Genomic DNA, 23784 nt, shown 5'->3' on the forward strand with positions numbered 1-23784 from the left:
CATTCCAATTCGATTTCTGGACAGATAAGCTTTTAAAAAGGATAATTTGACAAAACTTTGCGGTAAAATCAGTCAAAAATGTTGTTTTTCTCCAAAACTTGATGATTTTTGCCAGAAAGCGTTAAAATATTGGGTGTTTGAATGTTGATTGATGCTCCTCTTACCTTTAACAGAATTTCTGCATGGTTTGGAGAAAAGTCATTTTTTGACCAAATTTCATTAAAAAGGTAAGGCTAACCCCCTTTTCTTTTCTTTTTTAAATTTGGGCCAGGAAAAAAAAAGAAATTACTTCAAATTTGCTGGAACGATGCCTAAAGGAACCTAGAACACACTCCCATTCGATTTCTGGACAGATAAGCATTTAAAAAGAATATTTTGACAAACGTTGGAGGTGAAATCAGTCAAAAATATTATTGCTTTTCTTCAAAATCTATGATTTTTGCCCCAAAGCGTTAAAATATTGGGTGTTTGAATGTTGATTGATGCTCCCCTTACCTTGAAAAGAATGTCCGCATAGTTTGGAGAAAAGTCATTTTTTTGGCCAAATTTTATTTAAAAAGTAAGGCTATTAGCCTTAAAAAACAGAAGGGGTTAAACCCCTTCTGTTTTTTTTTTTTTTTAATTTTGGCAAAAAAATGAAATTGCTTCAAATTTGCTGGAAAGATGCCTGAAGGACCCTACGCATTCCAATTTGATTTCTGGACAGATAAGCTTTTAAAAGGGATATTAGGATATTAATAGTCGCCCGTAGAGGTACAGATGATGATTCGGGCATGTTTACGTATAGAAGCGGGACTCTCTGTATCTGTATCACAAAAATGGTCCTTTTTCCCTCTAGTTTCCCAACCCATTATTATTATTATTAATTATTAATGCAGATTTCATTAAAACAAACCTCATTGTGTTTAATGGAATCTGGGTTGGGATTTTTTTTTTCGTGATACAGATACAGAGAGTCCCGTTTGTTAAAGCCTCTTAGAATCTAGCCCCATAAATGTGGCCTATTTACTGGACTGCCTCCGTAAACATAGGCCACACATCCACATGTACAAAAACGTGTCGAACTTTGCAAAATTTTGATATTCACATTTAGGCTTAGTTTGTAGGGTTTTTGTGCTTTAGAAGCATACTCACCCTCTTTGTAGGCTAATCAGAAAGTGCTGCCTTTTCCAGATGTCTATTTTTCGTGAAATTTCCAGATTCATTTGCACACGTTTGCGTATCAAAATTTCAACATGAAGTTTTACAAAAATTAGACATCTGAAAAAGGCAGCACTTTCTGATTAGGCTATAAAGAGGGTGAGTATGCTTCAAAAGCAAAAAAAAAAACCTACAAACTAAGCCTAAATGTGAAAATCAAAATTTGGCAAAGTGCCACACATTTTTGTACATTTTTGTACATGGGGCTACTTAGAATCTAGTATCTACAACATAGTTTTAGCTCCAGCTCTATGTCGAATTCCTATGAGCATTGGAGCTGGAGTTACTCAAGCTAGGGGGTTTCCCAAGCTAGAGTTTCTTAAGCTACATGATCGCCAAACCTTTGAACTCTTGTAGTTCTAAACTACACCAGTATTGGCGTTATTTATTGTACGGTTGTTGTTTTTTGTCCTTGTGGGTTTTTGTTTGTCATAGTTCTCGGCTGGGATACATATGAAGACGAGAAGACCACTAAGGCATACGAGGCGGTCATGATCTTAACACCTAAGACCCGGCAAGAAGACGTATGTGTACAAGGACTGGGCGTGGGACGTCAAGGATACTGTTCAACTCGCTCCATTCTTCGGAACTGGCAGATACGTAAGTCAAAAAAAATATACAAACTAGCTTGATGAAATTAAATTAAAGGTAATAAACAACATTTGCAAACATCCAAAAACAAAACTGCCAAATTATTATGAAATACCTAACTTGACTGAAAGTGAATAAAATTCTTTCAAGCATCCTATGAAACTATTTAGGTGTGATGTCATTTTTAAGAAAAGTGGAATTTTGGAATCCATTTCCAACGATGGTCGGCTTGGGAAAAAAAATGACTTGTTTTTGTTTTTAAATACTGCCCCTAATTCACCAAATTTAGTTAGTCCACAAGCCAGCTAGTCTGGTTCCCTGATCTGACAATTCCTCGACATAGTATAAATTGGTCCGTTTCATATAAAGTAGAGTCAGGCAACCAGACTACAAGAACAGCATTTTTTCTTGTTTTTTTCCGCCAGTATCTATGAACACAAAAACTTTAAACAGGTCAGTGTAACATTATTTGCTGAAAATACTAACCCCCAAATCCATCCATTTCTGAAAATTACAGCAAAAGCTAAGTGTTGTATATCTAACTATAGCCCAACTGCGTCTGGCCGTACAGTACTGTCGCAAGCTCTGTAGTAGCTTGCGATAGTACTGTACGGCCAGACGCAGTCGGGCTAATCTAACTATAATTCCGGAAATCTCTGTCTGTGTGTATTTTGATTATCTTCAGAACCGGGCACCGTATGAAGTTGAAAATCGGCGGGTGTATTGCTCGGGACTCCAGAGTGTGCAGTGCCGAGCTTGAATTTGTTTGGATGAGCCGTTCTCAAAAAAGCTGCAAAAAAGCAACATTTTCTGAGGCAAATGCGGCAGTATTTATAGCCTAAACCACCACCTAGACCATCAATTGTTGACATCATGTTTAACCGGGTTATTTTGACCATCTCTCGGGGGGGGGGGGGGGGGGGGATTCCCCCCCCCCATTAAGATCTTGGCCATTAACTGACGAAAGATTTTGAAACTCGGTACATGCATAGAGCAACTCTTCATAAACATACCCAAGAAATTTCATGACTATAGGTCAAAGGGTTTTGGAATTATGGCTAATTAATTATTCATATGTACGAATGGCAATTCTACGTCTGTGTACACGACGTATAAGAGAAAATTCAGTTTTCACGATGCGAAGCGCCGGAAAATTTTTTGGTATCAAAAGATGCTCGAGGCTAAAAGTCATAACAGCTCGGGTCGTGAAAATTTTTTCAAGGTTATTGCGGAAAAAGTTCTGCCCACCCCCCCCCCCCGGCCCTTTTAGGGTTAAGTGAAAGCGTGCGTGCTCAATATGACGCAACGCTGGAAAAAGGAAGGGCACATGCATTGTAGGGCGATACCATTGTCCAGTGTGGGTGAATAGCACTGCATACCATATGTTTCCGTATGTACACGTACGTGGTGGCTGCACGCGTCGGGCACATTATTTTTTGCAGTCGACTAAGCGACCATAGTAGGCGGTCAACTGAGCAACCTTTCTGCAGGGCGATACCATTGTCCAGTAGGGGTGAATATCTGCACTATTTTTGCAGCTTTTTCGAGAACCAATCGCCCAAACAACTTCAAACTTGGCACAAACTTTGACGTGAGTGTGCATTCAACCTGTCAAAATAACACCATTGAATCGCGTGCGTTGTTCGCACGAGCTGTTCTCAAAAACTCTGCAAGCATGCAACCAATACCAGCGGCAAAGCAATTTGCACTTCCCAAACATGCACATTTTAGACGGGCACTACACTACCATGAGGAAGATTGACAAAAAGCCTGGCTGCAGCAGAAATTCAAAACATATGCTGTCGTCACATGCCAGCCCCAGCCTATAGACTTCGTGCACAGGTACCCCTCGACGGTTATAAAGGGAAAGTTGGGGAAGACCACTGGGAGGGACATTGTGGAGCGCTGTTGGCCAATCATAGGTGTAGCCAGTGGGGTGGGGAGGGGGGGGGGGGGTAAGGGGGATATAAACGCCCCAATATTTTGTAAAGACTGCCCTTTTCCATTCAAATGCCCTTTTTTTCACCAGCGCCTACCCCCCCCCATATTTGTGAAGAGTGCCCTCCTTTTGTTAACAAGTGCCAGTTTTTTTTCTGAACAAGCACCCCATACCAGGGCCCCCCCCCCCCCATGTGATTTCATGGAGGCCAATTGTCGGGAGAAAAAACCTGTCTACATTTCAGCACGGACGTGCAAGTGCCCTTTTCAAGACATTTTTAAACCACCCCCCCCAATAAAAATGACCTTGCTACGCCCCTGCCAATGGTTACAGTGTTCGACTCGTGTGCCATGGTACTGGGTTTGAACCCTGACAGGAAACATGGTGCTCATGTTCATGGGTAAGAGCTTTTAGTATAAAGCGTTATATAGAAGCTTTTATTATTATTTACACTATTATTTTTACATTCGAACGCATTGCAGCTGACGTTCACGTGAAGAAGCTACGGGTTGGTGCAAATCCGCAAAACAATTAATCTTGCGTATTTCACGCCATATGCACATGATGCGTCTCTCCAACTAGGGCTCTCGAAAGTTGTCAAAAAGCGCCCTCTGGGTTCGTGAACGGAGTCCATAGGTTTATGATCGGGCCTGGCTAAGCATGCACTTAAAGGTACAGTCCATCATTTGTAATTTGTGCATTTTGTTCGTTTGAAGCAACAAACGTGCTCAAAATCTAAAGAAGGGTGCTAACAACTAACTTGATGAAGTTTCAGCTCAGCTTCAGCTGTATATTCCGAGAAAAACAGCATTCTAGGATCTCAATTTCAAATGAAAAGTTGCTGAATCGTGTTTTCAATTGGGCCTGAATGCAGTGTCTGAGACACGTTCTCACTGATCCGATTGCAGCTGCTACACGATGTCGTGTAGCAACCGCGCGCGTGTGTGCGTTGTGTCAACGCTTGCGCGCACTTTGCCGCATAAAAAAACGAACTACTAACGGAAATTTCCAACGGTGCCTCTTTAGACACACCATTGGAAAGGTCGTCTTTTGTTGATTTCTTCAAAATGACAGCTTGCCAGAAAGAAGAATTTCACAGGGAGTTTAGTCCCCTTACTATCTTTCAACTGAGTATGTTTTTCAACAATAATTACATTAGTTACTTTTTGGATAGCTGCAAATGATGGACTGTAGCTTTAAGGCCAAGTACATGTATGAGATGCATGAGATTTCTTCAGTTAGATTTGGGGCTTCAATTGTGTGGCAATTTCGTCAATGGTTTGACTTAAAGGTCTAAATTTATTCTTATACCACCTTTTCATATACGCCTTTTCATCGTTCATTGCATAAATATAGTTGCATGTATAGTTTTATAGGTACCAATATACAAATACAAAATTGAAAAGCGGCTTAGTGTATTCAAATTTTTTCAAATTGTCATCTCAAATTACTGCAAACCAAACCTATCCCCGCATTTTCACCATTAACGTCTTGTTCTCAACTTGCCAGGTCGTTAACTTGTTGAAAGCCTTGTGCACGCTGTTCGATGCCATCATTTCCAACTATTACGTTTACAAGGTAAATTATTCCATATAACCCAGCAGATTGTTTAAAACCAAACTTGCAACAAAATGTAAATCACAGGACGTTAAAATGTGCTATTAGCTAATAGTTCCAAGTTACATTAAGACAAAAAAAAGATGTAAACATGTTTTCTATTATATCTGAAAGCAAAACTAACCAATAATAAATGATAACGTCTTACAAAGGTTGAAACTATTGGCGATGCCTACATGCTGGTCTCCGGCCTACCGCTCCGTAATGGCAACCGTCACGCCGGTATGATCTCCTCCGGTGCATGGCATTTGCTGGAGGGCTTTAGTAGTTTCATCGTGCCGCACAAAGAAGAGGAGAAACTCAAACTCCGAATCGGTATTCACTCAGGTAAGATCGTTGTCTTTGCTTGTAGTCGAGGTACTCATGATGGATCGCAACTACATCACAAGTCTATAGTCACAAGTACATCACAAGTCCAGTCACGAGTACATCACAAGTCCAGTCACAAGTCCAGTCACAAGTACGTCACAAGTCCAGTCACAAGTAAACCACAAGTCCAGTCACAAGTACATCACAAGTCCAGTCACAAGTACATCACAAGTCCAGTCACAAGTATATCACAAGTCCAGTCACAAGTACATCACAAGTCCAGTCACAAGTACATCACAAGTCCAGTCACAAGTACATCACAAGTCTAGTCACAAGCTAGTACATTACAAGTCCAGTCAAAAGTGAATCACAACTTCAAGCTCTGCTCAAGCTATTTGTGCTTGATAATGTTGTGTATGTATGACAATTTCTTCATTGTTTTGGACTTTTTTCAAGGATCTTGTTTGGCGGGTGTAGTTGGCCTGACCATGCCTCGGTATTGCCTCTTTGGTGACACGGTCAACACAGCGTCTCGTATGGAGTCTAACGGACTCGGTAAGTAGAATCTTGTTACACAAGACAACTCAAATTATGCTGATATATGGATTTGAGAAAGTGAACGCACAAACGTAATTAAGCGTGAAGTATGAACCAGCCTCACCTCATGTTGGAAAGCTTCATTCCATTGGCGCTGTGGACCCCATGCATGATACTTTGAAGCTGTCCTGGGCGCAGACATTTTGAATTCATGTGCGTGTTTGTAGAACATAATAAAATCACACGGAATGGATTTCGAATAATGTACTCTATTAAAAGGCAAGGCGCAAGTACATTACGCAAACAACGTAAGTGCGTTTTCTGTGAGTATGACGGTGAAAAATGTTACGGCAAATGTCATCTGCAGCGCCTATGCGTTTGAGTTTGCGTAGGTTTACGCAGAGCAAAATGAAACGCTCATGTACTAATTGTGCTTTTTGGTTGTGGGCGTATCGGCTTCGATAACGCACTGGTATAGAATACAAATGCAGATATGCAAATAGCCATACTAAAGCCGTACTAAATTTCGAGTTTTCCTAGGTTTGTGCACAAAAAATGGATGCGCCCAACTGGGCACAATTTCATGGCTCTAATACCGTTAGCAAAAATCTGTGCTTACTATAGCAGAAAATTCCCTGCTGGCGGTAAGCGTATTTCACGGGTTAGCCAGGAATTTTGGCTTGTGCATATGCGTATGTCCTGTACTAGGATTCCGTGCTTATAGGGTTAGTGCAGAATTGTGCTAGCGTGGTGAGCACAAAATGATGATCGTAAGCGTGGAATTTTGTGGTAAGCAGAGCCATAAATTTAGTCCATGCAGGCTTCATGTGTACAGCGAGTTAGTGCTCTAGTAATTTATTATAGCTCTATGGTATAACCCAACTTCAATTATTCACGGAAAATGTTCATGATATTTTATACTTTTGAGCAGAAGCTTTTATTTGATTTTCTTTAGCATAATTGATTTTCTTTGGTATTTTTCGTTTTGCTTTTGAATAATTTATTTTTCCTCACCCCATCAATTTAATAGCGCTCAAGATTCATGTGAGTCCTGAATGCAGACAGGTACTGGAGGAACTCGGGGGATACAATCTAGTAGAGAGAGGACTGGTTGCCATGAAGGTACGACATTTATTTTCTTTGCGTAGCTCCTTTTTTAGGGTTCTTTCGATTAGCTCACCCGGGTCGACCCAGGTTAGCCCCGTGCCGTTTGATTAGCTCTGACGTCATTCTCGGGGCTCACCCGGGTCAGCCACCACAGACCCTGCTCATGGAGCAGAGTCACTGGTGGAAATACGTCACACGCATGCGCTGGTCAATTCCACAAAATGGACTAATATGGCGGTTGGACAGCGGAAAAGATCAAGTGGACCCAAAAATCAACTTTATGTGAAGCCTAAACATAATTATTTATTGATCTCATTGCGACTTTAGAGGCTGCAATTTCATCCTGGCATTTTTACTTATTTCGATTGATGGAAAAGCAGAAAATTTGAAAATAAGACTCAGTATGAAAAGGGCATTTTGTCAGTGGCAACGGCCACAGCTATGGTCGTCATGTGAGGCTCACGATGGCCTGCGTTTGAGCGATTCATTAGCACAGCTCTCTTGGCTAACCCGTCTGCCTTTACCCGACTTGATCCGGGTGAGCTACTCGAACACACTCCATATTTGAATGACAAACAAAAATTGTTTGAATCCCCAAGCTTGAAGATATTATACAAGTATTGACTACTTTGGTTGGTGTGGTAAAACTAGCCTCCCGAGATGATCCATACAGCGTTCTTTATTCCCGAGGTGACACCCAGGGAAATAGAATGCACCATGGATCACCGAGGGAGGCTAGTTTTACTACGCTATGAGTTTAAAGCAGTCAAAATGTTTTATTACGCCCCACCCACAGATACTACTTGTTTTTTGCAAGATAACTGAATAATTTACCAGAAATGTCATAAAAACGTTCTTCAGTTTCAATATAAAAGTAATTTGAAAATGTCCTTGTACTTTTCCAAACTACCCCTTCATGGAATGTTTTAACCTAACTTTGAAGCGCATGGGAACAAAACGTGCAACACGCAAAACCCATGTGCATCTGCACACACTGCTCTTGCTAGGTTCGTTGCTAAGTGCATAGAACTTTGTCAGCCTTGAATAGTCTTTTTAGTCATTGAATTGTCATATTGGCTGTGTGTAACAGCAAAAAAAATGGCTCAGTAAGAAAAAAAACCCGGTTCAAATGATTAGGTTGCAATTGACTTAGAGAAACTGGGACAAAAAAGAAAAGGAATCAAGGAAACAAAATAAACTTCTCCAAAGATTAATTTAGTCTCCGTTAACTAAAAATCCTTCACATGCAATATTTTTTTAAATTCTCATAAAAAAAAAAATTCTTAAATACTTCAAAAGAAATACAAAAACACAAAAAGGAATTTGCTAAGGAGTAAAATAAGCAATTGAATAAAATTTTAGGAGAATAAGAGAAAAACTAAAGTTTCAAAAATGGATTGACAGAAAAAAAATGCAACTTGCGCGATGCCCCTGGCATGCTGTTTTAACAATTGTTTAAGTGACATCTGTCATGTAGGACCTTCATCCAATTCAGATGTACATGTACATGTGTATGGTACCGAAAATATTGGGCCGTGAAGAAGTGTGAATAGGAACATGTACATATGTTTGCGTCAACTGAAACAACCAACAGGTGGTCCAGATATTTCAAGTAAATCACAGACAAACGACTTGAAGAACAAGCGAAGAACTGCCTGACTAAAGCATTTTTGTAAAACGTGTGCTTACAGCATAAGAAGGAAATTAAATCAAACCATAAAGCATAGATAAAATATTCATTAGCTTATAAGTCAAAACTAAACCTTACATACAGAATTATCGTACAAGGAAAACGAATGTCCTTGAAAACCCACAATATCACCGTAAGTCCATGGAGAGAAGGCCGATATTTACGAGGTCTAATGAATCTAACCTATGTCAGTCAGTTTGTGTACATGCACAGGCAGTTAGTAAGAATCTGGGCTGCGCATAAATATCCATATTGCAAAAGATTTTTTTTACATCGGCCTCCTCTCCATGCACAGACCACCTTGCATGTTTGGTTGAGATTAATGACTGAACTTTATACAGTTAAAGGGAATATACATCATTTGCTTTTGCTGTAATTTTCAGAAATGGATGGAATTGGGGGGTTGGAAATATATAGCAAATATAGTTACACTGACTTTTTTAAGGTTTTGGGTTCGAAAATGCTATAAAAACCAAGAAAAACAATCATTTTCCTGTAGTCTGGTTCCCTGACTCCATATAAGAAGAAACAGAGCAGTTTACATACATTGGGGAATTGTAAGGTCAGGGAACCAGTCTAGCTAGCTCGTACCCGTTCATTGGTTTGTAATCGATTGCAAACAAGTGCGATTTGGGGCCAGTATTTGAAAAAAGCCAGTTTTTTTCCAACGCTGATCGGCCGATCAGCGTTGGAAATTGATAAAAAAATAACACTTTTCTTGAAAATGACAGTATACCAGGTGCCATGATTTTACAGGATGCTTTACACTGTCATTCACTAACAGTCCAGCAAAGTATTTCAAAATGATTTGGTAGTTTTATTTTTTGATGTTTGCAAATGTTGTATTCAGCAAGGTATTTCAAAATGATTTGGTAGTTTTATTTTTTGATGTTTGCAAATGTTGTATTTTCCCTTTAACTGGAAAAGTGTGTAATTTGCCTGCAATCAGGGACCCCCTATTGTCCTTCTTATGTTTGTACTTCAACTTTTTAGGAAGATACCCCATATGTTTTATACACGAATCCAAATTGGGGACCTCTTTGGAATTGGGTACCACATTCATAATTGTCCTCTATTGTTCAACTGCTATTGAATGCAGAAACAAACTCGGACACACAGAAGGAATACGCGATTGCAATGTGAAAGCTTAATTTGGTTTAGATAGTAATATGGCAATAACTCATCATGGGAAAAACCAACTTTGCTATTTTAATCTCACTGTACACAACCAGTATGGACATGTACACTGTACATAGTAGGCACTAAGCCAACGTCATGTACCAACAATACAAATGCTATTGATTCAAGTTTAGAGTTCAACGAGGCAGCCTGTCCACATTAACTACGGAAGCACAAAACGGACATTGCACAAATGGTTTGTGTGATTGGTCGTCAGCTTTGTGATCCAAGGAATTATACATGCAAAATGTACAAAGCTTTGAATTGAATATTTACATAGTCACGTGCCATTTGTGTTTCATATACAGTGTACTTTTACAAAATGAAGATGGCAAAATACGCTTCATTAAGATTTAAGACATTTTATATCACCTAACATAAAAGTTATGGACTTTTTATTATTATGGATAATATTACGTGGAGTGATGACCATAGTTTGTGACATTGCAGTAGTAAATATCAATTTTGTGAATTGAATGTTGAATGTTAAAAACTTACGGTCCCTTCAATCTTAAAATGGTTTGTAAGCAAAAACTGTTGTATGGTTCAAGAAACATTCAACGCTTTTTCTCTTTCTCCACTGGAGAGTACATCATAGGCCATTCAGGCCAACGCACATGCCAAAATGTGATGCGATCAACCTAAATAAGTCGTTTGTCGGGAATTTTTATTTGGAGATACAGGCCAAAATAGGGCCACTTCATCACATCACTTCATCACATCTCTTGGTGTTCCGACTTCCACAATTTTGAACTAAAGATGGTATCAGCATGCGGTTTTCACATCAGTAATGCTGAGATTGTGCTCTTTTCAAATTCGTAATAAAAAAAATTTGACCAGGGTCCACAAACGACTCATGTAGCTTGATCGCATCACAAATACATTGAGGGGAGTTAACTGAAACACACAAACGTTAGCAGTTAATTCAATTTCAAACAGGTTTTACAATCTGGGTAAATTTGATAATGTCAGGTGTAAATAGCAATGGTTCAACTATACAACAGGTAATGTTCTGCGGGGCCTTGTAAGACAACTCATTGGATGCAGGTTAGCCCTGGTTCAAGTACAGCGGTTAGTTTTTTGGAGGGCCATAATCAAGCAAATCACATCCGCTCAAAGATCTTAACGGAGTGTAGGTCAGCGACAACTACATCGCCAGTGGGGGTGAACGCCATTCCTAACGGATTGTACATCCCTTGAGCTACTGTTGCTACGAATGCACCATTTGAATCGTAACGTTGCACTGCAGAGCTTCCCCTATTGCCAGGATGAACAACAACATAGATGGTCTCATCATCATCGCACAGGACACTACCTGGCTTAGCAGCTTTGCCATTCACGAATGTCTTGACACTGAACATCTCTTTACCTTTAAAGTCAACGCACAGCAAACTTTGGCCCTCAAAGTTTGTGAAGACTAAACAGCCAAAATTGCTTATTGCCAAGTTATAGTTAAGCATGTTATTCGAGATGCTTGAAATCAATGATCCGTCCAGGCTGAGGACACTGATGACCTTTCTCCCCTTGTCAGCGACTGCTACTCGTTGACTGTCCACAGCAACAGCAGTGAGGTAACTCTCTGATTGCCCATCGGCATCGTCAACCGAAGGTGTAAACTCGCGAACAAAGTGGAGCTCAGTGTCAAAAACCTTCACTTTCTTTTGGTCCGTGACGAAAAGCAGATCATCCTGGGTCACTGCAACACCCAAAGGAGCTTCCAACTGATGCCTAACATCGGCAAGCGATGTTTTATACCTCCCAGTTGAGCTAAACAACGATAATCGTTTCAAATATTTGTCAGTTACTACAATGTCCCCGTTTCTGAAACATGCAACAGCCGTGGCGTATTGAAATTCCTCGTCACCGGTACCTTCTTTGCTGAACTCTTCCTTTAACTGCCATTTTTCGCTGACACAGACCTCCCCAAGCTCTGCATCACTCACAACATCTTGACATTTGACACCAATGAATGACGGACCATGATTCACCGGTTCACACTTGAGCTCCTTCTGGAATTCCAAGTTGTGCATCACCTTCGGCTTGAGCTCCAAAAGCTCGAAATCATCGGCTTGTCTCATCAAGTCATTTACTGCCGCGATGGTCTGATCTGCGCGTTCTATCTGGTCACGGTTGTGCATGAGCGCCTTTTCGTACTCACTGTCTCTCTCCTGACCGATTTCGTTGACCTTGTCGGTGAGAAGCTTTGCTTTGTTTCTGATTTTAGTGATCTCTGCCTCCGCTTTTGCATCAATATCACTATGAGCCTGAGCCAGTTTCTTTTGCAATCTATTTCGTGCATGTTCGATTGACTTTTCTGTAGATTTGAAGTGCTGCCTGCTCTTCTCGAACTTCTGCAGTATGTTATCGACCTCACTGCGGAAGGACCTGATCAGGTCATCAATCTTTAGCAAATTGTGCTCTGCCGACCGATGATCTAATGCGACACACATTGAGCAGATTAAGGTATCGCAGGTGTCACAGTAGAAACACAGAGGATGGTCAGTGTGGATCGTACACATTCGGGTGATGGGTTTGCCATGTTCTGCTGGAGGGGTCTTAGATGTGTGCCAATCTCCCAATGAAATGATTTGATGGTCTTTGGTGGACTTGAACCTCCCATGGGCTTTCTGGCATTCCTGACAGAGGTTATCACTACAATCAAGACACCTCCAATTGGCCTCCTTTTCCTCTCCACAGTCACATGTGGCAGTAGGTGTCGATGCTTCTCCTAATACCGCCTCCTGTTGTTTGACCTCATCGACAAGTGAACTAAGGAAGAAAGACGAAGCTAGACTCTGCAATCCTCCATCGGGAACTTGTGTCTCTCTCCTGCAGATTGGACATGTTATCTTCTCTGCCTCTGGCCTCTGTTTGCTCATCATCTCTTCCAGACACTTCAGGCAAAAGCTGTGCAGACAGTCCAGCATCTTGGGATCCTTGAAAAGACAGCAACAGATCGGACATTCCAGATGTTCCTGGCTGATCTTGTCCAGGACAGTTTTGTCTGCAGCCTCCGCCATATTTCAGATGTGACCTAATCAAAACAGAACAAACACGTGTCTGAAAAAGTTCAAAATTATAACAAACAGGTGATTGCCCCCTAGGGCTGTGCATCGGAGCCGGGTACCCGAGTACCCGACCGTTAATGTCAGGAATCGGTTCCAGATTATGCAGTCGAGTACCCGTAACCAACTTTGCAAATTACTTGGTAACTTCTCAGTCAAAGAAAAAGAATTGTTTCGAATGTGAGTGGGAAAATTTTAAAATGAAAAACAGGATACATTGCATTCAAATCCAATTTCACATTTTATGATACTTGCGAAAGTTGCAGTTTTCACCACATAGCTAAAGAGCTCACTGTATACACCCTATCTAGCCTATAATTGCCGCACCGATGTGGTAGTACTATCATGCGGACCTTTATGGACAATCTGAATTTCTTTAACGGGTACCAGGTACCCATATTTTTTTCAATAGGGTACCCGTATTTTTTTCAATAGGGTACCCATATTTTTTCAATAGGGTACCTAGTTTCTGTACTAACCAAGTGCACACCCCTATATGCCCCAACCCATCTCTTTTACGGCAAACCAGCCTGGGATACGTACATTTGTATTTGGGTTATTCTATAAATTGGGGTCCAAAATGGGACATTGCAGTAAAAGGGCTCAAAAACTTGAAGTTATTTTAATTATGGTCAATCTTGTTTTTCATAATATGAGATGTATTTACTTCCATCAGGATGGTAAAGTGCAAACCTTTTCAGCAGAAAGGAGATCCTTAACAACTTAATGTCATCTGGAATATTAAAAACACTGGGCTTTACACGTAACTGGGACACGACAGGACACCATGTTACGTGTGAAATTATTTCAACATTACAAATGGTTATATATTTTTGGTTTCTTAGCATTGCTGTCTTGTTTTTTCTTTAGCGTTTTATTTAATGGACAGAATTAGTAAAATACCAAGGAAAAGTAAACAATGTAACCATGCAAGACACTTCACACAGCAGAATTGGTTCACACGTAACAGGGACACCAGGGGACACCAAATGTTACATGTGAAACCATAATATTGGGGAGCACCATATCACATCTTCACACATTTATTTCTTTAAAAATGGTATCTCATGTTGAAATTGAGTTAGTACTATCCATCATTTTGACCTAAAAAATGGCATAGTTTACCTTTTAAGGAGGCAAAAATGTAAATTTGTAGCATTATTTTTGTCCCACTGTTAAGCCAAAAATTTGAGAATTTTCGGCTTTATTTTTTAATCAAAACAGGAACTAAATGGGATCAAGATAACAAATTTGTAGGTTTTATCAATGCAACTTTTATTGGAGTTTGTTACACATAAAGTATCATTAACTTTAATACATTTCCTATTTAGTTATAAAACAAAAAAGAAAAATTTTCCTATTGGACCCCTAATTTATAGAATGACCCATTTACACTGATTAATTGACTGCATGCTAACTCATTGGGAGTTACAAATTAACAGCGGCCGTTTACTGTTCTTCAATACTCAGATATATGGCCGATAACTTTATGCAGAAATAATAACATGGGAGTAGGCCTTAATGTAAAAGGACCAATGATACAGACTCAGATTTCAGACAGCAATTCAGAAAAGAGAATTCTATATTTTTCAGAAGTATCATGTTTATAACAAACATACCTACACGCATCACATGCACTGAAATGCTAAACATTCTGCAAATCTCATGCATAATTTTCCTGGTAGGCCTATAGGCTACATTTGACATGTTCAAAAACAAAGCAAAACACATGAAAAGAAAAGCTTCATGTAAAATCCAGTGTTGTAGTCGAGTACATTTTTCCGAGTATCGAGTACTGTCCAGTACTTAGGTTACCGAGTACGAGTACTTGTACTTCAGAGTACAAGGACAGGGCTTCGAGTACGAGTACTTGTACTTCCGAGTACGAGTTCGAGTATGAGCTTAACTTGTACTTCCGAGTACGAGTACTTCTTTTTCCAATATGGCCATACGACGAATGGTTTAATGTGTGTATAATTGGACAGGCCCAGTCAGACTGATAAAATAAGGCCGTAGTAAGTCAAGCTATATACCATTTTTTTCGAGTACTGCTATTTGAGTATGAGTACTTTGATCACCGAGTACAATTTTGACATATTGAGTATGAGTACTTTGCTACCCGAGTACGAGAACCGTCATTTTAAGAACGAGTACTTTGGTATTCGAGTACAAGTACTAGTACCAGCACCCTAAAAAAAGTACTCAAGTAGTACTTGAGTACGAGTACCAAGTACAAGTACTTAACATTGGTAAAATCCAGCCAAAATGCTGTATGTAATGAACTCACCTACTTCAACTGGATCAACAGTTAGCCAAAGTTTTCCACCACAAACGTGATACTTCCACCAAATGTTAAAAAATAGTATGGCAAAACTACCATCAACTTGTAAGTTGTAAGCCTTAGGCTTACGTGTACATGTCAGGCCTTCTTGGTCATGCTATGAATGGTGAAACAATAGCTTCACTCCTTTACTCAAAACTGGAAAAACCAGTTGCTATTTTTGTCACACAAGTACCATAAAAATAGCAACACTATGATAATGATCTTTATTCAAGTTCAATATAGGCCTATAAAGTTTACAGTTCAGACAGGCAAACTACCTCTGTCTACGGAAGCACAAAACGGACATTGCACAAATATCACCGCTGCATGTGTTTTTATATTACTCCTTATTCATGTATACATGTATTGATGCTAAGATGCCTACAAATACGATTTTATACTTTGAAAGATATAAAAATGGAAAAAGGAGGGTTAAAAATAAGAACTGAAAACGAGAATATATTAAAGTATCTACGATATAAAGTTAAAAATCTGGAAAATATACCCCACGTACGTTTTACACATGCGCACTATTGAAGTGACCGTTACCGGCTGTCGTAGAAAAAAATAGCACATGGTTGGGGTAATTAAGGTGGCTTGGCTTTTTGTTAAATCTTGGACATAACACAAGAATAGCCCATTATTTTAAGAACATCAGAGTCAAGCCACAAATGATCGAGACCCAAGTACGGTCATTACAACAAAAATAAAACTAGAAAAGCAACCTTTAGTATAAAACCTGGTCAGACTGCCTGTGAAATTATTCTTACTGGAACTGTCATTTTGAACAAAACAATAAGAGGCGGCTATTTCCAAAGATACGTCAAGTGTCACATTTTTTTGGAAATTTTCGTTAGTAGTTGGTTTGTAATGGGAGACTTTTGCGACGTTGGTGGCAGCCAACACACCCATCCTTTTTCCATATTGTTCACGTCATATTGAGCATGCGCGCTTTAGATTTAACATGTTGTAAACTATTGAAAAGAACCGGTATGTTTGCTGCCACCAACGTCTCAAAAGTCGCCCATTGGGCAAATCTGTGAATGGGTGCGCGCAAGCATTGACACTACACATATGCGTGCGCATTTACTATCACTCATCGGTTCAGTGCGTGACATTGCATAACTGCAATCAGCTGAATGAGAACGTATCTCGGATGCTGATTTTGGGCGCAATTCAAAATATGACTCGGCAACTTTTGAATTGAAATTGAGATCCTAAAAAAAAAAAAATTGTTTCCTCTGAATAAACAGCATTCACAGAGCTAAATCTTCATCAGGTTAGTTGTTAAGCACTCATCTTAAGATTTTGAGTACTTTTGTTGCTTCAAATGGGAAAAAATGCTCAAACGACTGGTTGGTGTGGTAAAACTAGCCTCCTGAGATGTTCCATGCAGCGTTCTTTATTCCCGAGGTGACACCCAGGGAATTGAATGCTCCATGGATCACCGAGGGAGGCTAGTTACTACACTACAAGTTTAAAGCAGTCAATATTTGTTTGATAATGCCCCACCCACAGATTCTGCTTGTTTTTGAAAGATGACTGATTAATTTAACTGAAATCTCATAAAAACGTTCTTCAATTTCAGTATGAAAGTGATTAAAAATTGAACTTTTCTAAAGTACCCCTTCATGAAATGTTTGAACCTAACTTTGAAGCGCATGGGAACAAAAGGCGCAACATGCAAAACACATGTGCATGTTCATACACTGCTGTTGCTATGTTGGTTGCTACATGTATAGTGCTTTGTCAGCCTTGAGTAGTCTTTTAAGTCGTTGTATTGTCTTTTTGGCTGTGTTCTGGCGAAAAATGGCTTACTACGAAAAAATCCTGGTTCACATAATTTGGTCACGATTTTTATGCCCCGCGGGGAAGCCGAAGGGGCATACAGTTTCCGCCTTGTCCTTCCGTGGATAGGTGGGAGTGGGTAGGCATACACCGCGTTATGGGGAAGTTTTTTATTGTTAGGGAAATTAGGACCGAGTTATGGGGACTTTCTGCTGTCCCCATAGCATATTCAGTCCCCACAAATACCTTGCACAGACGAGTGTATAAGTCCCCACAATTACGGAACAACAATGTGTGTGTGTGTGTCCGGATAAATCTTGTCAGCGCGATAACTTGAGAAATACTTTAAATATATGAACTTCAAATTTGGTTTGTGGATTGTCCTGGGCAATCCTAAGAAGCCTATTGCATGTGATGCCGGAAGGTCAAGGGTCAAGGTCCAGTGGCGTAGCCAGGTATTTTTCAGTGGGGGGGGGGGGGCGCTGGGGGGGCTGGAACATTTCATGGGGGGGCGTCAAGCAGGGGCGTCAATCGCTTCTCAAAAGTGGGGGGGGGGGGACATACCTTGATCTGATGCAAGCGCGAAGCGCGAAGCCCTTACGGCGTGGGGTTTGGGGCCCGCTTAAGGGCCCCGAAAAAAATTGGATTCTAGATGTTCTGTGGTGTGATTTGAAGCAATTTCTTACGACTTTCCTCCATGCTTAAACTAATATTTTCTTGGCGAAAGATAACTATTTGAACATCGTTTTCGAGGTTGGAGACATTGAATCAGCTATTGGTATTCTGAGCTATTGACGTGGGGTTCGATGGATTGGATTTTCGATGCTGTGTGGTGTGATCTGAGGCAATTTCTTACCACTTTAACCAATAATTATCTTAGCACAAAAGATAATAATTTAAACATAATTTTCGAGGTTTTTTCTCAGCTAAAGGCATAAGAAAATTTTGTGAACATTGTTTTTGAGGTTGGAGTCATTGAATCAGCTACCAGAATTCTGAGCTATAGGCGTGGGGTTCGGGGCCCGCCTATCTGAGGCAATTTTTGACCACTTTAACCAATATTTTCTAAGCAAAAGATACATTGTAGTACATAATAGGGCCCATGGCATCATGTAGATCAATGATAATTTTTTTAGAAACTCAAAATCTCACAAAGTTTATTCATAAAGTAACTGCACAGCTTGTTGCTGTCAACTCTAGTGAACATTCAAACCAAAGTTGAATGAAATTCACATCAATTTACTGTATGTACCTATGCAATATTAATAAACCATTTATCAATCTGAAGGGTTGATCGACTGTATAATCGACCGATGACCCAATTTTGGCTTGTGTGTGCATGGTGCGCTCGCATGCAAATCGCTGCTAGCTAGCTCTTCACACAAGGTACTGCATGCTGATTGGCTTATCGTCAGTGTTTACTGAATATGCATGTGGTTAAATCAGGTCGCTGCGTGATCGCTAAATGATTATTCATTACTTCCCAAACCACTGCGCGCTGTTACTGGCTGTATGTAAATGAAGTAATGATATCATAGCTCATTAAAGTTTGTCACCTAGCCTGTTCGTACTTATTGTAATGTGTAAGGCAAATCATTTGATGCAGGTTAGCGCTGGTTCAAGTTCACCAGTAAGTTTTTCAGAGGGCCATAATCAGGCAAATCACATCCGCTCGAAGATCTTAACAGAGTGTCGGTCAGCGACAACTACGTCGCCAGTGGGGGTGAATGCCATTTCTAACGGATTGAACAACCCTTGAGCTACAGTCGCTACAAGTGCACCATTTGAATCGTAACGCTGCACTTCAGTGCCTTTTTTTTTTTCATGAACAGCGACATAGATGGTCTCATCATCATCGCACAGGACACCAGTTGGCTTAGCAGCTTCCCCAGTCACTAATATCTTGACCCTGAACATCTCTTTACCTTTTAAGTTAACGCACAGCAAACTTTCGCCCTTGTAGTTTGTGAAGACTAAACAGCCAAAATTGCTTATTGTCAAGAAATGTTCAACCATATTGTTTGAGATGCTTGCAATCAATGATCCGTCCAAGTTGTGGACACTGATGACCTTTTTCCCCCTGTCAGCGACTGCTACTCTCTGACTGTCAACAGCAACAGCAGTGAGGTCACTCTTTGATAGCCCATCGGCATCGTCACCTGAAGGTGTAAACTCGCAAACACAGTGGAGCTCAGTGTCAAAAACCTTTACTTTCTTTTTGTCCGTGACAAAAAGCAGATCATCATGGGTCACGGCAACGCCCCAAGGAGCTTCCAACTGATGCCTACGATTGCCTTTAGCAACCGATGTTTTATACCTCCCAGTTGGGCTGAACAATGATAACCGTTTCAAATGTGTGTCACTTACTATAATGTCCCCGTTTGTGAAACATGCAACAGCCCTGGCGTAATCAAATTCCTCGTCACCTGTACCTTCTTTACCAAACTCTTCCTTTAACTGCCATTTCTCGCTGACACAGACCTCCCCAAGCTCTGCATCATTCACAACGTCGTGACATCTGACACCGATGAACGACGGACCATGATTCACCGGTTCACACTTGAGCTCCTTCTGGAATTCCAAGTTGTGCATCACCTTCGGCTTGAGCTCCAAAAGCTCCAACCCATCAGCTTGACTCATCAAGTCATTTACTGCCGCGATGGTCTGATCTGCGCGTTCCATCTGTTCACGGTTGTGCGTGAGCGCCTTTTCGTACTCGCTGTCTCTCTCCTGACCGATTTTGTTGACCTTGTCGGTGAGAAGCTTTGCTTTGTTTCTGATTTTAGTGATCTCTGCCTCTGCTTTTGCATCAATATCACTACGAGCCTGAGCCAGTTTCTTTTGCAATCTATTTTGTGCATGTTCGATTGACTTTTCAGTAGATTTGAAGTGCTGCCTGCTCTTCTCGAACTTCTGCAGTATGTTACCGACCTCACTGCGGAAGGACCTGATCAGGTCATCAATCTTTAGGAAATTGTGCTCTGCCGACCGATGATCCAATGCGGCACACATTGAGCAGATTAAGGTGTCGCATGTGTCACAGAAGAAACACAGAGGATGGTCAGTGTGGATCGTACACATTCGGGTGATGGATTTGCTATGTTCTGCTGGAGGCATCTTAGATTTGTGCCAATCTCCCAATGAAATGATTTGATGGTCTTTGGTTGACTTGAACCTCCCATGGGCTTTCCAACATTCCTGACAGAGGTTATCACTACAATCAAGACACCTCCAAGTGGCCTCCTTGCCTTCTTCACAGTCACATGTGGCGGTAGGTGCCGATGCTTCTCCTAATGCCGCCTCCTGTTGTTTGACCTCATCGACAAGAGAACTAAGAAAGAAAGACGAAGAAAGACTCTGCAATCCTCCATCAGGAACTTGCGTCTCTCTTCTGCAGACTGGACATGTTATCTTCCCTGCCTCTGGCCTCTGTTTGCTCATCATCTCTTCCAGACACTTCAGGCAATAACTGTGCAGACAGTCTAGCATCTTGGGATCCTTGAAAAGACAGCAACAGATCGGACATTCCAGATGCCCCTGGCTGATCTTGTCCAAGACAGTTTTGGCTGCAGCCTCCGCCATATTTCAGATGTGAGCTAATCAAAACAGAACAAAACACGTGTCTGAAAAAGTTCAAAATTATAACAAACACGTGATTGCCCCATAGGGCTGTGCATCGGAACCGGGTACCTGAGTACCCGACCGTTAATGTCAGGAACTGGTTCCAGATGATGGAATCGAGTTTCCGTAACCAACTTTGCAATTACTTGGTAACTTCTCAGGCAATGAAAAAGAAAATTTCGAATGTCAGTGGGAAAATTTCAAATTGAAAAACAGGATACATTGCATTTAAATCCAATTTCACATTTTATGATGCTTGCAGAAATTGCAGTTTTCACCACATAGCTAAAGAGCTTTATACACCCTATCAAGCCACATTGCCACACCGATGTGGTAGTATTATCATGCAGACCTTTATGAACAATCTGAACAGCAACTTCCCAGATTTGAATGTTTGGCTTGGGTTTCTTTAATGGGTACCCAGGTACCCATATTTTTTTCAAATGGGTACCCATATTTTTTCAACTAGGGTACCCGGTTACTGTACTACCCATAAGTGCACACCCCTATGCCCCAACCCACCTCTTTTACGGCGCAACAGCCTGGGATACGTTTGTATTTACACTGACTAGTTGACTGCATGCTAACTCATTGGGAGTTACAAATTAATAACGACCGTTTACTGTTCTTCAATACACTGATATATGACCGGTACCTTTATGCAGAAATAATAAAATGGAAGTAGGCCTTAATGTAAAAAGGACCAAAGACATAGACTTGGATTTCAGACTTTGATTACAAAAAGAGAATTTGATATTTTTTAAAAGCATCATGTTTATGACAAACATACCTACTTGCGCATCACATGCACTGAAATGCTAAACATTCCTTCAAATCTCATGCATAAATTTCCTGGTAGGCCCATAGGCTATATTTAACATGTTCAAAAACAAAGCGAAAGGCACAAAAAGCAAAGACCATTTAAAATCCAGCCAAAACGCCAAAACTCACCTACTTTATCTGGATCAACAGTTAGCCAAAGTTTTCCACCACAAACATGATACTTCCGCCAAATGTTAAAAAGTATGGCAAAACTACCATCAACTTGTAAGTTGTAAGCCTTAGGTTTGTACGTGTACATGTCAGGCCTACTTCCTCATGCTACGAATGGTGCAACAACAGCTCACTCCTTTACTCAACACTGGAAAAACCAGTTGCTATTTTTGTCACACAGTACTATGGTCTTTATTCAAGTTCAGTACACGCCTACATGTGAACAATGCTGTAAAAGCTATTGATTCTTGGTTACAGTTCAAACCTACCTCTGCTCACTGAAGCACAAAACGGACATTGCACAAATATCACCACTGCATGCATTGGTATAACTCCTTTACATTTATAAGCAGACAAATAAAAAATCACAAGCAACACAGAAAACTTTGTGTGTGCACGCCTCAGCCAGAAGGTTTTTATTAAAAAAATGCCGGGTACCGAAATCTGGGCAGCCGACCCATCATGCATGCAGCACATTATTATTATTATTAATATCCACATTTTGGGCACCACAAAGGCCCAGAGCACCAATAGCTCATCCAAGCACCATTTGACTCAGAGACCATAGCTCTTCAGTTTTTTGGGCACCCACAAAGGCCCTGCGCGTGTGGCATTTTTTGAAGTGGATAAAAGCCCCATGGTTCATTAATGATTTTTTTACTCCTGCCATTACGATTTTGTAAAGAATACTTAGGTTAGGCAAAGCACAGTGTGCAACATTATGTAGGTACTTTAATGAGTAGTTGAATTAAAAATTGTGAGATAAAATTGACTATACAAGTTGTTTCTTCAGAGGCTGAGACAAAAGTGACTGCCCAGCAATTTTTCCTTCCCACCTAAACTTTCTACTTCTAGGATGTAAAGAACCAACCCTACTTCTCATTGGCCCATAGCCAGGCCTTGCCAAGTGTCACAGAACAAGATCTCGTATTGGCTGGTTGCCCCTCGAAGCCTTCTCAGCAATTAGTTAAAATGTGTGGCTGTTGATTTGCTATTCTCATGTTTACAGGATCCCACTTTGGTCACAAATTTGTCTATGGGGTTTCATGTACAAAGTTCTCCATAAGAAAGTACAGTATGTAATGCATTCACAGTGAGATGTTTGCATGGAGTTATAGCCTTCATTTTGTACAACACGTATAATATAACCACAGGAGGAGATCCATTGCAAATTTTGCTGCTTATAAATAATTTGATCATTTAGTAATAAAATTGAGTAAAACTGTTACAATGCCTATAAATAGGCAGTGGCGCACCCAGGATTTGGCTTTTTTGGGGGGCTCACAATTTTTTTTTTTGAATCACCCCGTAAGACCCAGTAACTTTTGAAATGAAATTGAGATCCTATGTTAGTGTTTCCTCTGAAAACACAGCGTTTAGAGCTAAAACTTCATCAGGTAGTTGTTATGCACTCATCTTTAGATTTTGAGCACTTAATTGATGCTTCAAATGGGAAAAATGCACAAATGACTGTTGGTTTGGTAAAACTAGCCTCCTGAGATGATCTATTCAGCGTTCTAAGTTATTCCAGAGGTGACACCCAGGGAAATAGAATGCTCCATGGATCACCGAGGGAGGCTAGTTTTACTACACTACAAGTTTAAAGCAATCAGTGTTTGTTTTATTACGCCCCACCCACAGATTCTGCTTGCTTTTGAGAGATAACTGAATAATTTACCCGAAATCTCATTAAAACATTCTTCAATTTCAATACAAAAGTAATTGAAAATTTCCTGGCACTTTTCCAAACTACCCCTTCATGAAATGTTTGAACCTAACTTTGAAGCGCATGGTAACAAAGCACGCAACACGCGAAACACATGTG

At 40.4% G+C, this 23784-nt stretch overlaps 2 protein-coding genes across 2 annotated transcripts in view; one reads left to right on the forward strand and one right to left on the reverse strand.

The window, feature by feature from the left end:
- Positions 1-1704: 1704 nt before the first annotated feature.
- The window catches only part of LOC119728808 (speract receptor-like), a gene marked incomplete at its 5' end in the record, with an annotated part of 28643 nt that continues 6563 nt past the window's right edge, over positions 1705-23784 (forward strand). Inside the window, 5 exons of the mRNA XM_038201208.1 lie at positions 1705-1800; positions 5240-5308; positions 5500-5674; positions 6113-6211; positions 7224-7315. Of these exons, the coding sequence (XP_038057136.1) occupies positions 1705-1800; positions 5240-5308; positions 5500-5674; positions 6113-6211; positions 7224-7315 (531 nt within the window). The remainder of the gene's footprint in view (positions 1801-5239; positions 5309-5499; positions 5675-6112; positions 6212-7223; positions 7316-23784) is intronic.
- On the reverse strand, positions 18804-20929 carry LOC119728807 (tripartite motif-containing protein 3-like). Its single transcript, XM_038201207.1, has one exon. The coding sequence runs from the start codon at positions 20925-20927 to the stop codon at positions 19008-19010; it is 1920 nt and encodes a 639-aa protein (XP_038057135.1). The 5' UTR covers positions 20928-20929; the 3' UTR covers positions 18804-19007.

The sequence above is a fragment of the Patiria miniata genome, unplaced genomic scaffold, assembly GCF_015706575.1.
Source record: "Patiria miniata isolate m_02_andy unplaced genomic scaffold, ASM1570657v1 HiC_scaffold_20, whole genome shotgun sequence".
NCBI classification, from domain to species: Eukaryota; Metazoa; Echinodermata; class Asteroidea; order Valvatida; family Asterinidae; genus Patiria; species Patiria miniata.

Coding starts and splice junctions, on each gene's coding strand:
- LOC119728807 (XM_038201207.1), bottom strand. CDS start 20,927: ATGGCGGAGGCTGCAGCCAAAACTGTCTTGGACAAGATCAGCCAGGGG.